Source organism: Achroia grisella, unplaced genomic scaffold (assembly GCF_030625045.1).
Source record: "Achroia grisella isolate CSIRO2021 unplaced genomic scaffold, CSIRO_AGI_Agris_v1 utg546, whole genome shotgun sequence".
Classification (NCBI taxonomy): domain Eukaryota; kingdom Metazoa; phylum Arthropoda; class Insecta; order Lepidoptera; family Pyralidae; genus Achroia; species Achroia grisella.
Genome location: NW_026712931.1, coordinates 4,600,982 through 4,617,613, shown reverse-complemented (window position 1 = coordinate 4,617,613; position 16,632 = coordinate 4,600,982). Strand labels below are relative to the sequence as shown.

General features: G+C 31.5%; 2 protein-coding genes across 3 annotated transcripts in view; both read left to right on the top strand.

Annotated features, from left to right (window-relative positions):
- LOC131848326 (divergent protein kinase domain 1C) overlaps window positions 1–16,632 on the top strand; it is a 75,086-nt gene that overhangs the window by 15,745 nt on the left and 42,709 nt on the right. The gene's annotated exons all lie outside the window — the stretch shown is intronic.
- Window positions 1–16,632, top strand: part of LOC131848323 (glycogen-binding subunit 76A) — a 29,630-nt gene that overhangs the window by 3,103 nt on the left and 9,895 nt on the right. The window contains exon 1 of one of the 2 annotated variants that reach the window (XM_059198140.1): window positions 8,420–8,581. The exons of the other annotated variant lie outside the window; for it this stretch is intronic. Within the exon in view, the coding sequence (XP_059054123.1) occupies window positions 8,522–8,581 (60 nt within the window). The 5' untranslated portion in view covers window positions 8,420–8,521. Of the gene's footprint in view, window positions 1–8,419; window positions 8,582–16,632 lie in introns of those variants that run through there. 2 annotated transcript variants of the gene reach the window in all.

The window sequence follows — 16,632 nt, the reverse complement described above, 5'->3', positions numbered from 1 at the left end:
TGTAGTACAAGACTTTTGTAATTATAAAAGGCGGATATTTTTTTGGAAGAAAATCGTTTATACACAATTCATACCACGGTCACGCTATGCGGATTTCCCTTGTCTTGAAACCGAGGTGATACTATGTTACGATATATGTATGTAGGTACATATGTGTACTTATTTACATTCTCGGGCATTCTGTGTTTCACTTATCTTTATTTCCCAGTACGACTCGCGTAGATCTTCAAAATATTACTATGCGACATGCCATAAAACTATACTACTGGTAGGTATATTTTGTGCGTACTGTACTGACTCATAATTCATTTCGTATGGTAGGTTATGGTTGATTTCGCTTCAATTTTGCAGTAGATATAATGAAACTAGCTTTGTAAATGAGATAAATAGGAGCTAAAGTGAATATCCAAGAGAAAATGTAGAGCACACGTCTTATAAACACGTCACTTCACGTCGTTTATATTTATCTAATATCGATGAGCACTGTTTGTTTAATGTACGTACCTATATAATGGAGTTTCTGAAGTAGAACATAAAGAGATTGAAATAAGATACATCCGTACTGCGAATATTTTCTCGACGGCGCGGCGCGGCGCGGGCGCACACGATGTGTGGTTAAGCCAAAGATGATACTAATAAACAGTGAATCTAATTAATGATAACTAATGGTTCAGTTATTAATTCTGTACATTAATTTAATTTATGTATGCGTATAATTTGCAGTCTATGTTGTATTACTTATATAATGTTAAAGAAGCAATGTTGATGTAAATAGTAGTGAATACATACCGTTTTACATGTTTACTACACTTGCGAAACGTAATTAGACTGAAGTAAGCAAGATATTTCTTTATATGGGGACTATACAAGCGATTTATGTCCTCAGCATGGAACGTTGCTTTGCCTTAAATGTTTGAATGATATACGATAAAGGTAATCTCAGACCAGATCGAAAGTTGATAACTATAGGTACACTGTTTAGTCAGTAAGGTGTGCGAATAATAAGTAAGTATATTTAAATTATTATTATTCTATTTCTATGTATTATTGTACAAAATCGTTGTATAAAAAATAATACTATTAGAAAAAAATATTTTATTTGTTTGAACAGAAAAAAATTAACCGACTTAAAAAATTGTAATTATAATTTTATGAGGCAGTCAGAAATATATGTTGAGACTGAGACACAAAGTTTTTATTCCCGAACCGATTCTAGCTTCCGAACTTTCGCTTTTTCTAAGTCAGAGTAGTATACTATTGTGCTCATCAAGGCCACGGTGCAATAATATTTAACTAGCTCGTGACATATATACGTATTTCTCTACCTCTTCTGTGCAACTTTTTTCCGTTTATACGTAGCGTGATGTTATACAGCCTTTCTCGATTAATGGGCTAACCAACGCAACACTAAACTCAACAACAATCGAAATCTGATCAGTAGTACCGGAGAATACCCCGAATATCCAAACTCACAAACTTTATACATTTATCATATTAGTATATACAGGATATGAGATTGAAACGTTAGTTGTACCTAATTGTGCAATGTGACGCCGTTGTCACGGCATGTGACTGTCACGCTACGATAATTGACGCGTTTGTATTGCGAGCTCCTTGCCTATGCACTAGACACATACATATATGTATGTACATAAGGTTATCTAACACATGTTTGGGTATTTACTATACGAGTAAAGGAAGGAAAGTAAAACTGAAGTTAATTATCTATTTCTATACACACAGTAAATTATTTCGTATATACAGATATACTTTTGATATTGTAGCAGAGATATTTTCTCTACCGAAATGATATTTATTTTTTGCCAGTAAGTTCGTATTCGATATTATATGGGAAAATTGCAATATTGTATTTGCATATAGATTTGTTGGGGTTGGGACTAATCTGCTATACTTTTAATATACCGATGTGTTTCTATTTGCTGATACTCCCAATCTTTATAACTCTTATAGATCTTTAGTTAAAGTACATGTCGACTAGTTAAATTTGTGCCAGTGTATCGGCGCAATTATTTACCGTTTTACCTATACCTAATGAAAATTAGAATGGCATAGACTGCTAGATTTGCTATAGAATTATTCTTCTAAACAAAGATTTGAGAGATTGGTATAGTTTAAAACTATTTTTAATCTTTGCGTGTCTCTGAAGGCCGAATGCGCGTGCGTCGCGCCGCCACAACGCCACCCACCTATTCACAAACAAACCCGTTAAAGGTTCGTTGAACTTTATTGCGATTTTACTAACGCTGGGATTTTTATGACATTGTTATCATTATCCCATTCAAATCCCAAGTAATTTCCTGGCTAAATATAGACATTGAAAACTTCCGGAATTGGACCCACAATAATAAAAATAAATTGAAAATCACACAACGCCATCTTGTTGCAAACTAAATAGAGCTTATAGTAAATAGTTTTTATAAACTAGTCAACAGTTAGAAAATTCATGAATAAAAATACATTAGTTACGTCTAGTTTTAAATAGTTCCTTTTAAAATCAGTTCCACTTCATTCAGCAGGACTGCTCCGGCTCAGTCCTGCTGAATGAAGTGGAACTGATTATATGGACATCGCTCTTTCTAAAATTAAAATCTCGATGCTTTTTTCTTTAGTATTATTCCATATATAAATAGATATCTTAGTAAATATATGCACTGAAGATGTCATTTATATTTTAGTTAATTTAAAACCCGAAGGTTTAGGTACGTTTTTGGACAATAAACTTAGAATTCATAGCGCTGACAATATTACTGATTTCACTAAGATTGAGTTCATAACGGTTTCTATGTTGATTATCGCAAGCTTCTTACTTGTGTATTTATTTATTTAAAGTAACATTTATTCAAAAGAGCAACACACAAGTTTCTTGCTCGTTATTCTTGTGAGACTCCGAATGAGTGGTTGAAAAAAATATGACTATTCAAAAGTGCTTGTATTCAGTTTGTTTAAATACTGAGTTACTGTTTGTTGAGTTAGTGTAGTGGAGTTGTTACTGGCTAACTAATTTTATGTCATGGAGGAACACCTTCAATGGTTGCAGTTTTATTTTTCCTAAGTTGCTACAACAAAATGTAATGAAGTATCCAAGGAAATCTATTCTAAACATTTCGTAAACATTATTTTACATTTTATTAGATACTGATTAATAAACTAATAAATTAGTCTTTATGTTATTGATCAACATTGTACTGATCGTTATTGCGCGTCAGTGTAGGTACCTATCTAAATTATGAAGATGTGTCGGCAGCTCTATTTGTGATTTGTTTATGAGCGTTGTAAACAATTCTATCTTCTATAATTTTTCCTGCAAACTAGGTCTGTATCTGTTTGTTCTATACATTTAGATATTGACTGACTACAAAGTTTAGTATCATAGGACTGGTAGGAGAGTTCAGATTCCTCTATGTCGCGAATGGCGTTGGCGGTACTAGTCCATACATTACCGTTTCGTGATCTGCTAAGGCCAGGGAGAAGGCTCTCTCTTGGGAACATGTGCTAAGTATATTGAGGGTTGCTGATTTAATAACTGACTACATTTGCAATTGCGAACCTTACAACTTAGCACGCATATTTAACTCTGAAATTAAAGAATAAATATAATATATATGATAATATAAATTCAAAATATCTTTATTCATGTAGGTCTATTACAGACTCTTATGATATGTCAAATCTACCGTCAGTTCGGAATGATTTCGAGATGAGAAGAACTGACAAGAAACTCAGCTCGTATTTTTTTTTAATGTTGTACATATTTAGGGGGAGGTCCCCGAGAACCGGACACTTAAGGAACAACAAAAATAATAAAAATTCGTGTTACAGATTAATTTGTTTATTTCTCTTTAATAAGCTCTTTGCTATATAACTTATCAAAACAGATATATCATCAGTCTCAAATGTTACTTAAACTATACTAAATAATAAAGAATAATTAACATAGAAAAATGTATGTTTTTAAAAAGGTCCCCTAATGACGGACAGCGAACTTTTCGTTCATTTTTAAACTTAAACATTATGTAACAAAAATAATAAATTAAACAAAAATTAACTTGCTCTAAAACTGTCCGGTGTAAGGGGACTTTAAGAGTGTCCGAACTTAGGGACCCTTAGATACATACAAGAAAAATTCTATTTAACATTGTGAGTTATGAATCACACAAAACGCATGATTTTGAATTAAGAATTTAGAAGATTTCGTATTCATACAATAATAAATTACCAAGTTGTCACGTTGTTGTAGATTTTTATCGAAAGGTTGTTTTTATAAAATAACTATTATAATCATTATTCTAATAATGAACTATTTGTACTATTGACTATAGCGTTTTCTATTTCAAGTTGTATAAAAAATATACTAATTGAATAAAACGTATTTTCATTGAAATAAAGTATTTTTGCTCGACTGCCCCTATTCTGTAATAAACAAATATAAATATAGTTTAGTATCACAGATAGTAAACAATCGGATAAAGAATATAAGTATACTTTTCAGTCTTTCACTTATCTTTGTAGAACATTATACCAACCTACATAATTTTATCATTAAATATAAAAATAAGTGATTATTTAATTATTCATGTCGGTATGATATAAGTACCATCCTAGGTTAGTTATTTTTGTAATTAAATATTTATAGCGTACTTATGTCTATTTATATTCTAAGATTGTTTTTATACACACATATATTATACGAAAGTACTGCTATTATTTAGATAGATTGTGTACCAAAGGAAATAGAGAGAGAGAGAGTATAGATAGAGATATTATGATTTAAAATTTTCACTAACTGTAAATATCTATACAATACTACTAATATATATGAAATTGTACGCTACAAGCTAAACACATAGAGAAAATATGTTAATATATTAAAATATGTTCCAAGTTAAATATACTGTATACTAAATACTGCACAGAACTCTAAGCAATTATTATAAGCTCCAATAAAATAGTAACAACATGACGCCACTTATAAATTATTCATGTTCGTCAAGACATTAGAAATGGCTGCTAATTCGAAATTGTATTAATCACTATAAATACCAATAGGGACACTCCCTTCAGGCGTATGGCCTGTGTATAGCAACACAGCCTGTTTTCCGAGCTGTAATGAATTTACTTGTCACTCTATGTAGTTTATAGCCGACGCCGGCGCTGTGGCGCGGTTTAGAGTTACTTGCGGTAAACCTGGGACCTAAGCCACACTGTGTATTTACATATATTTATGTAGATACATGTATATATATAGATATATAAATACATGTTACATATGTATATAACATGTCATAGCTAATCACATGTGTATCTAGCAATGACACTAGAATCATTGTCCATTTCAAATCGGCGACGAAAACGTGAAGGTTGTAATTTTGGCGGTTTTTAGCCTGCTTGTATGTTACAAATGATCTCGGTTATTATTTACAAAATCGATGGTATTTACTTAGATTTAGGTCTCATACTGATATTATTGCGATAGGCAGTCTATTTAGTTCAGTACCTTACATATTATCTTATCAACATTTTTGTACTACTGGTTTTGGCAGATCAGACTTGATGACAAGATCAGTTTTATAAATATCTATTAAAGGACTACACTACTAATATCACAGAAATAAATAATAATATAATTGATGACAATCATAGAGTACCCTGAGTTAATCATACCTACATATATATATATATGTGTGTCATTTATGAGTTTTATAATAGACATCGACATGTTATGTCAGGAGATATTGTTTGGTAAACAACAGCACATTTAATAAAGTAACATCAAAAGTTAAATGGCTGCATTTCAACTATTTTCTAGACATGGTAGCTATGGTGACTTAGTTAACTATGTGTACATATCTACATCATGTATAGTTCAGATTGTCATTGCATTATTTACATTTGGCATTGTTGTTAGAACATTTCAGACTTCAAGAACATTTATTTAGACAGACTTGTAAACTTCCTTGTATATTTCTTTGGCAACGTTCCATAACATTGTTATAAAGATTAAATAAATAAGCCTGCTAACAAATAATACAGCGCCAACTAGTCTTACGGTAAGCAGAGCTTGTATTATGGATACTAGACAACTGATATTATACGAGATAGAATAGATAGATACTTTTTTTTGTAAATACATACATAATATTCATAGCAACACACAGACCGATACGTTTGCACCATGCAAGGAATCGAACCCACGATCATCGGAAGTATATCGATGTTACCACTGAGACTGGTAGTTATAGTAATAGTACTGAAGCTATAATATCCATATTATTAACGAATAGAAGCAAGCGATCATTAAACTCAAATATCATTAAGCTTGCACGCATCCCACGTGATCCCAAATTCAAATAGTATCGAGTTTGAATAAATCAAAGGCCGTGATTATACCCAATCAGTCACCGCGTGATCTTCTAGTCTAAAATATTAATAGCGGTGTATATTGCAAGATGGTTACACAAATAATTATTTGTAGTTACATAAGAATTTAATTATTGCAGAAATAAATAGCTGAATTCTAAATGTTGAAAATAAACACAATAAACATTCAAAGTTTATTATGAACAAGATCTTAAATTAATATTTCTTAAATTCCTATTTGTATGAAAATTTTTCATACAAATAAAATAAAATATTTATGTAATGTGCTTATATACATATATATATTAAAGCGTTTCTGTCTGCTTGTTACATCTTCACGGCTGGACGGATTCTAATGAAATTTAATATTGTATTGTTTTCTATTCCATTACTACGACAGACATAGACTATATTTCATCTAAAAAATACAGATAAAGTCCCAGATAACAGCTAGTAGGTATATAAGACCGGGAACGAACCCGGTATACCTAATATAGCACATCGTCTGACTGCATTTGCTACGTTATTCCAACCTACGTAGTCGTTTCTGACTCTATCGAACTAGTCTAGGACTGAGTTCGTTGTACCTAAACTAAATATAACTAACAAAATCTATAATTTATAGCGAGTTCTAGTTTTGTTTTCGAGTTAATTACCTATTTAGGAATGTTTATGATAGGAAATGATTGTAGTGGTAGTGAAGTATTAAGAAGAAAATGTAAATAATAAGTTTTTGAATATAAGTTAAACATATAGTGATATGTGCCTATATAAAGAGAAATGACCGACTGACTAAGCATTTTTATAGGTAACAAGCTGGCAGTTCATCTGACGAAAATTGCAAAACAAACGGTATTAGGGGCGTTAAAAGTTTTGTCAGTGATGCACCGAATACGATTATTCATGCTTCAATCATCTTATCTATGTATATTACTTTGTTATTTCAAAATGCAATCATTGTTTTTCTGAAAATACATACACGATCGTTTCCTCTTTTGTTTTCTGTAATTTCGCTGACATATCTCTTTGAACCGAAACGTATCATCCAAAGCACTTGGCCGCGGACATAGGTGAGCGTGAAGCAAATAATTTCGTACCAAGTCGGTTACAATAAAAATACAGTTTAGATATTTACGTAATATTTCTATGTAAATAAAGCAGTACCTTAGTATTGATTATTCGTAATAATCCGTTTGTCAAATCTGATGTGGTCAATTTGAGAGATATAAGTAGATAGCCTACGTACGGCCACCTGTATACTCATTTTATAGGTGGCCGTTTTGTAGGCAAAACCATCGTGATTAATATGTGCTGAAATTGTTAAAATTGGATAACTGACTTCACATCATACTGATCTTATTATTCTCAAGTCCCAGTGTCCCGCCCTCGTAAACAGTTAGCGCATTCGAGTGCATAATACTATTATCATTAAAAAAAAAAGTTATCCTGTATAATCAAAATTAAGTATAAAATTGAATATATACATTAGGTTACAACATTTTGTTATTGAATTCTTTCTAATTAATTCAATGATTACATTTCTGACCACATCTCATGCTAGGAGACATTGAGGGCGCCAACATATCACACCAGTAGCGTGTGCGCATCACGCAAACCCCGCGTGTCCGTTTATTTATACACAGCCATAAATAGAGTGTATTAGTTTGCACTATCAGTAGAATGGACGAATATTCTTATAATTTGCAATAATAAACACTACTTAATGAGGTAGATGATTTAGGGTGGAAATAAAATTTGCTGATATCAATGTCGCTGGCCGGTGGCGCGCGGGCTCAATCGCTTATGGCCGGGCGCAAACGCAATGCTGCGGCCGCAGTTCTGTCATTCGCACGCAGCGCAAGCGCCGTGTGCCATCACATCGCGTTATTTTATTTATTAAATCTACCGTCAATTAATATATCGACACATGAGAGTCGAAGAAAAGTGAAATAAATATATGTAAAATAATATAAAAATGATACACAGTGAACACGCATGCATCGAGTGACAATTATCATTAGTGTCTGCATTATTTATAAATTATATCAGTAAATAAATAAATAACCGTTGTTATAAGTGGAACACGGCCGGACGGGGTGGCTTCGATTGAAGAATATCTGTGTGGAGTGAACACGTAATATACATGACCTCCCCTAAGCTTGAAATGTCATTGGAACATGAGATTCCTGTTTTGATGAAAAAGGTAACATATTTTTATTATTACTGTTAATGAACAAACATTAATAGGTTACCTCCATTACAAATTAAGTGTTCTAGTGTGGGTATTTATCCATTTATTATTTAAGATTAGTAATTATTTGGATACCTAGCAGTATGCAGCGTTACGTAAAGAGTATAAAACCGAAAGCCAAGTAGAAAACTCATAAAATTGAAACTCTTTCAACAAGAAACAAGGAGAAATCTGAAATGTAATTTTTAACTCTTCGTGATAAATTTGCATATTTATTTTTATGTACTGTTTGTATATTACCTACCTGTTCGATATTTAATTCCTTTTCCCTAAGGTTGCCTTGAAAAGATTGCTTTCAGTAATAAGGCCGGCTTATGGTAATTATGCACGTATCGTTTAATATATTGTTTATGTCCTTTTTTTTTACTGATGTTACAAATAAAGTATATTCAATCTATAAATTGCATATATGACTGAGCAGTTTATATAAACGTTTGAAACAATATTTTCAATTGTCCACATTGCTTTTTTGGGAAAGATATCGGAGATTTAAGCATATTGTCATGACTTTTGGGTTATTTATAATAAAGGACATAAGAAGAATTGTGTGTAAGGATAGAAGATCTGGACAGATAAATAAATAAAAGTAGTAAAATTGATTGATTTCTGAATTCTTTTTGAATTTATTATACAGTAAGAGGTTTTATATTTGAATTATTTATCAGTTAATTATATCTGTATTTAATATAAACTGCATAGCGATAAATTATTTTTGGCTCTTATTATTTTAAACTGATATTTATTGTATAATAGGGTAGGTAATTTTTAAAATCTTGTCAATCAATTACATATAGCGAAATATTCCATATATTCATACTATTTATATTAATAAATATTGTTTTGGTCATATACCAATCTTTGATTGATGGGTTAATTATCCTTGAAATAAGTAGGTAGGCCCTGAAATCATGTTTGTGTATTTAAAAATCGGTATTAAATGTTATGTTGTTATCGAGGTAATATACCGACTAATCTGTCTCCTACTTAATGTCTGTTGATAAGTAGAATTATTTGCAAACAAAAATATAAATGATACCTTAACAAACTGCATTGTTAATGTAATTTGATTTCGATATGTAATAACGGGAACAGGCTCATGAGCATGAGATAGATGAATGATGAAAACATTACAGCCAACGTGAATATTTTACAACATATCAGGTGTATCCAACGGCTATTATCGTTTAAATTATACTAAAAGGTTCTTATCTGCTCATATAATACTCTTTAGGTATTCCAAATTTCATTGAAATCCAGTAAACTGTTTCATAGTGATTCAGTAACAAAAAGCGAAAATACAAACTTCCAAACTGTATTTTTCATTAATATAGCTGTAGCCTCTGCTCGAGCCCATATAAATATATTAAATATCCTGTTAACATTTGAGATGCAGTTCATGTGTGTTTAATTTAATTTAAATATGTTCAATCGTTCAAATGATTGGGTAACCAATATTTCGAATACCTGAACGGATTAGAATTGAAAATACTATAAAATATATTAGATATAAATAAAAACATATGGTACACAAATTATGTCATAATTGCCTAATAATTGATTTTGGAGCAAACTATATAGTGTATCAGTAGACTGGATCGAAATTCGTTTTACAGTTTCATAAGTCATAAGTAAACATTCAGACGACAGTGTGTTAATTTGTTCCATTACACCTCATTATATAATTAAATTCTGATAAATTATAGCAATTTAAACAACAAATAACATATTAGCATTCAATTAATGTATTTGTATAGGTACTAAATAAAAATATATCATAATTATATCTATTAATATTTAATTGAAAATATAAATAGCACCCATTATACGGTTGGCATTTATATCTTCTCAAATAAATCTTAGATATATACCTAACTAAAATAAAACATAATATAGAAAAGATTAACATGTAAATGTATAAATAGCAACAGATGTTTTATATGAATATGTACTTTTGATTGCAAATTCTAGATATAATCATTGTAAAATTGTGCATCTCATGTTTATTCTGCATATTTTTAATATTAATATACTTTCATACAGGTATATACGGATGCTAATCCGTTAAAACTGTTAACAACCCTATAACTATTGAATTTGAATTGCAAATATAATAGAGAACTGGTACTCAATTACCATAGTACCTATCTCTTGCGAGTCTACTTTGTATGCTAAATTGTTGACTATTCTGGTTCGTCCACTTATCCTGAAGCAAATTATTAGTTAACTATAGATAAATTATATCTCCTGGTTACGTACAACAGTTAACAGAGCAGAGTGTTAGTTATCTTGGTTTAGAGAGAACAGAGCGGCTAAATATTTTTCCTAACACATAAAAAATATTGTTATCATCTTAATTTTTAACAAATTAAAGGGAAGATAAATTGATGATATCATTTCAGAAATAGCGCTAGTTTGTATATCTTTACTACAGATTCATATAAGGCGGGAACATATATATATATATATATATATACAATTTATAATATTTTTAGGTCTTACTTAAAAGTACACCCAGTCTTCTTGTGGAATCCGAAACTAGTTGGGCAAAACTCGTAAATAAAGCCTAATCGTATAGAATTCTATGCTAAATTGTATAAAGTATCGTTATATTATTATTATTACAACACTTAGAAATTAAATTGTAGTAACAATATTTTAAATCCAAAATATTATCATGTTATTTGAAAATAAAAATAAGATTATTTTTGAAAATGATAGACAACTCGTGAGTGCAGTAAATATAAAGAGTAGCTTCTAAAGATTTGTCACTATTTCTAGTTACTTCTAGCAATGCTCATTAATAAACTCGAATAAAATAAGAACTATATATTGAGCATTATTTATATTTTATTCTATTTAAATTCTTTGATAATTTATAAATTTATTGACCACAAAATACAGTAAGCGAAATCTTAAATGTAAATTATTTTCATAGAGCACAAATAATTACCCGAGTCCTTTATAAAGCTATTCAGCATGTGTAGAATAAAAAGGTCATAGTACCTATCGTTACTGGCTGCAGAACCTTCGTAACAGAAATGTTTATGGTCGTTGCAAGTACAACCACATTTCCGCTTATCGTATCGTACTCAAGTGACTCCACATCAATCTTCTTATTAAAGTCATTCACAATAATCACTGCTATGTAACAGTCGTCGTTGCTACACATAGTATAAACAAATATATTAGCAATCCTATATAAAAGAAAATATTAAGTAAACACTAAGCAGAATTATAATAAAACTTTTATTATGTAACTGGTATAATAAACAAGTAGATTATTGTTTAAATAATGAATAATAAATGAAATAATGAATAATTGAATAGAGGGAGGGGTTGTTAGTGTTATTAGTTAAGTGGACTGATGACCCCCTGACCCTGACCACTGATGATGTCAGGTTGACTTCCATACAGTGATGAGAACAGGGAGAACTGACCAGATCACCGTCGCCAATTTACATGAATAGCTCATAACGTCCACGCCTTATGCATTACCTACCATTCTACAAGTCTCCTACACAGTGCTGTATATCGCACCTTACAACACTTCGACTCGTATTGAGACATAAATATGTTTACTATTTATAAATTTGGTATAAGAAATATCTTTCAGAACATATGAGTTACAAGGGCGTTACATAGTCAAATTTACAATTAGAATATAGTTCTAATTGTAAATTTGACTATGTAACGCTTCTAAGAAAGTCCTCTTCTTGCCACAAATATATTGACAAAAACGTCTAACATCTCATGCGTGTTGCATGAAATTATCAGATAACATGTGGCATATAATGTAAGATAAACAAATTGTCAATAAATACAATAAATGTTTATGAGAATCGGTGTACCGACCATGATATATAATATGATCACCTTACTTCTGTGTTCTTGATGACCTCACACGCGGCCAGGTTCATTGTGTAAGGAGTTTTTAAGTTGGACTAATACCTTTTCTTTTTAAATCATTAAGTAATATGATGTACCATTGGTTACTTAAAAAAAAAAAGTCTGCTTTCTTTAACGTAAAAGTTACTTACGTCTGTCCTCGTGACACAAATCTCGTCAAATTTTGTTTTTAAGTTGTAAAAATATAAGCGTATTTCGAACAGTATACAGATATAGAAATTTCGTCATTTTAGATGTTTTTAAATAAGAAACAATGTACAGAATATAGGAAATATCCAAATATGTACCTATATGCATAGGTTAAACACACTGTCGTATTTGTTGCAGCATGGCTAAATCTTTTGTAATTATTGTTGTTAAATTAGAAACATATGAGAAATATACAGGAATATCCTAATTTGTATATGGCAGGTTGAGCGGACGTCGTGATTTTTAGTTTGTGTTCGGAAATAGTGCGCACACACATCGGTAATTGGGACGCGTCACTTATCTACAAATAACCATCACGCGCCTCGCAAGTCGCAAGTTGGCAGTCGCCCTTTTATTACGTCCTTTAATGACGGAAGAAACGTGCTAGCACATAGCTTGTTAGATCACACGCCCCTTTTTGGTTATAAATATCACATAAGACTCACAGGTAATCAATTTTATTAATCATTTAATTATCGATCATCAGCCATATTATAATTATCTTGTTGCAATTATTCTTCGATAAAACAGAATATTCATTGAGAACATTTGCTAAAACAATTTCATTGAGTTGACAGTTTTTTATAGATGATAATTCATCTGCCTCCAATAACGATGTACGCTGCTGGGGCACTAGGGAGGATTATAAAATTAGCATGAAATCATGTCAGTTAGTCCATCTTGACAAATGGTAATTTACCACAATGATTTCCAGGGGGAACCGCGTGGCGGTAAACCTGACATAGCACATCGCTAGTAATGGGGTTATTAAACCACAATATGTCTATTAAAATCCCCTTTTCCCTTCATGGGGACGGAGCAAGAGTATAAATATCATAACATTCTCAACTCCAGGATACCGTAAGAATCACGTAAGTGATCATAACCTTCCAATCTGGTGTCAGAGGAGGAATATTTGAAATAAAACTAAATCCAAGGGTATTACTTAGAATCACTTAATTAACGTAGAATGAGATTAATAAAACAAGCCTACGTGCGGTGTAGACAGAGAGAGAGAGAGAGAGAGAGAGAGAGAGCGACACGTATTTCGCAGTAGATTGTTATGGTAACGTACGGTAGATACTATCGGCAATACAGTTACGGTATCGAATAAATAAGACAAGTCTGATTTCTCATAATACAAGAGACTATCTTAAGGATCACGCGACTGGCGAGATTGGTCGCCACTTAATCTTCCTTTTTGTCATGCCATACCACAATGCCATTTATTTATTGGACTTGGTTAGCAGTGGTATGGTCTGAGTCAACATTTCATATCGCTATAAAAGTTCAGCCTGCAACCGGTTTCGTAGAAAACTCAATACGCTTTCACAATATGACATTCGCATTTTTGGTGTTTCAAGTTTCCCATAAAGATTGACACGCGAGTATCAACGGTTTTTACTAGTATGACTGACTTACTCTTTAAGCATTATTGCTAATAAAGTGTACTCATGTGACCGTTTCTGATCCTCTCAATGATTGAGAGCATTTATTCAATTCTCGGGGTAGATTGAACTTAATTGAAAATCATTGAGTTTAAAAAGAATAAATCAAATCTTTAATAAACGAACCGTTTGGCCACAAATAACGTTGCATGTATTAGCTATATTGAAACATTACTCGATTGATTGACTTACAGTTACGTGGTACTGATTACATTTGACGAGCATTGCGATGTCGCCTTTCTATTTTATTTATAAATATGACAAGTTTTTAACATATACTACGATAGTTAACCAACGTAGAACAACTAGAACTTGATTGATTAAATGTTTACGTACCTAAAAATGTAGCAATAAGAAAATTATTGAATAGTGTATCGTAGTGAACGTTTGGGAAATTATAATAATTATTTATTACCTGTTTACCGGCGCAACTTTGTCTAGATCACACTTACTGGACAGTTATCATTAAGTTTCGCCCAATTTACATACGATAGTATGTAAATTGGGCGATTTTAAATAATAGATGTATTATTTTAATGTATAAATTATATTAATGTAAAGTTTCATCAAAATCTGTTCAGTAGTTTACGCGTGAAACAAACTTTCGTGTTTATCATATTTATAAGGTTGACATAAAACACGTTTGCGTATAGCGTATTTTAATATACATTTCATGCATTATATACATTTTATTATATACATCTTCTAGAAAATACAAAACTCGACGATACATTATTTACGTGTAACACTAGATGATGTAATGCCGACTAGTCCCGGTTGTGGTACATAGAACATGCAAAGGGCTGGCGCCCTTGACGTAGCAGGTGGCTTGTGCAAGTACGCTGTTGTATATTTATTACTTTCTCCATATATGGTGGGCGTCAATTTTGGTACAGTAATTAATTGCATTAATATATTGCATCTTATGATGTATCAGGGTCGTTTTGTATGCCAAAGAAGTTATATTAGTCCTCATTGATATTTTGTTTTTAATTACTATCATTTGTATAGAATGTTTTGTCACTTATAAAACTAGACTATTTGTAATTATAGGATTCATGGAAGACTAACATTGTGTTTTATAAATAACTAACACCCCTATAAACCTTGCAATGACGATTACGACGAAATACGAGTGATGGGTTTGTACCTATTAAAACAAAATACAAAAAATAAGCCCTAATTTATTTGGAACAAATTAATGTCAACAATAACACACCTTGATGTTTTATAGATAACAAATTTTGCCGTTAATCACTAAATAATAATTTAATATTTAGATAAGGAGTTAATTGAACTCATTTTTTAGATAATACTTACCCACATTACGAACAAAATCATTATTCTGCACATTTGTACTAATATATATAATGCTGAAGTCCGTTTGATTGTTCGGTTGAACGCGCTACTGTCAGATTTAGCTTAGTGATTACACTTGCTCGGTGTAATTCCACGCGGACGAAGTCGCGGGAACAGCTAGATATAAATATAATTGTTAAAATGTAATATGTTCTACAAGGGTTAAATTTCTCGCATTGCCTAATGATATACATATATAATTTGACATTTCCATAATTTTTGTAGAAATGTGGGAGTAATTCTACGCGGACGAAGTCGCGGGAACAGCTAGTTATAAATATAATTGTTAAAATGCGAGAAATTTAACCCTTGTAGAACATATTACATGTTCTACAAGGGTTAAATTTCTCGCATTGCCTAATGATATATATAATTTGACGTTTCCTAGATTTTTGTAGAAATGTGAGAGTAGTATATGGAGTAACCGATATGAATTATGGAGAGTAATTAATACGTACTACTTAATTAATCTCCATAATTTATATGAATATGAGTTTTTATTTTTTTAAAGAAAACAACCTTTTATATTGAGTTTTTTAAGAGTCGGCATTAAAAATTACATACGAGCTTAAATTTCCACACTTATACTGTCAAAATCTATTTTTATAGCGATATTAATTTATATGGCAAAACAACATTTACCGGGCAACTTGTTTCTTAGGTATAGAAAACGATATTTTATACTAACGCATAACACCTCAGTAATGGCAACGCGCGAGAGATACCACGGACATCATATAAATTCAAATTCAAAATTTCCTTATTTATGAAGGTCTATTACATATTCATATAATATGTCAAACCTACCGTCAGTTCGGAGTCGTTTCGTGATTAGTAGAACTGACAAGAAACTTAGCTCGTATTCTTTTCAAATATGGTCGTATATATTTACTATAATACAGATTAATTTATAAAATCAAATTTGGAAGAATTGACTGACCACCAGCATATGCTATTGCAATTTTGTCAAAAGCAAAAAGTCTAATCAGTGATCGTAATCCGAACAGACCAGTCTCCACAAGCACCACCTGTTCACGAGTATGACGGATGAGCCCACCATCATTGCACTCAACCATATTAGAAGTAAAACATTGACCCGCC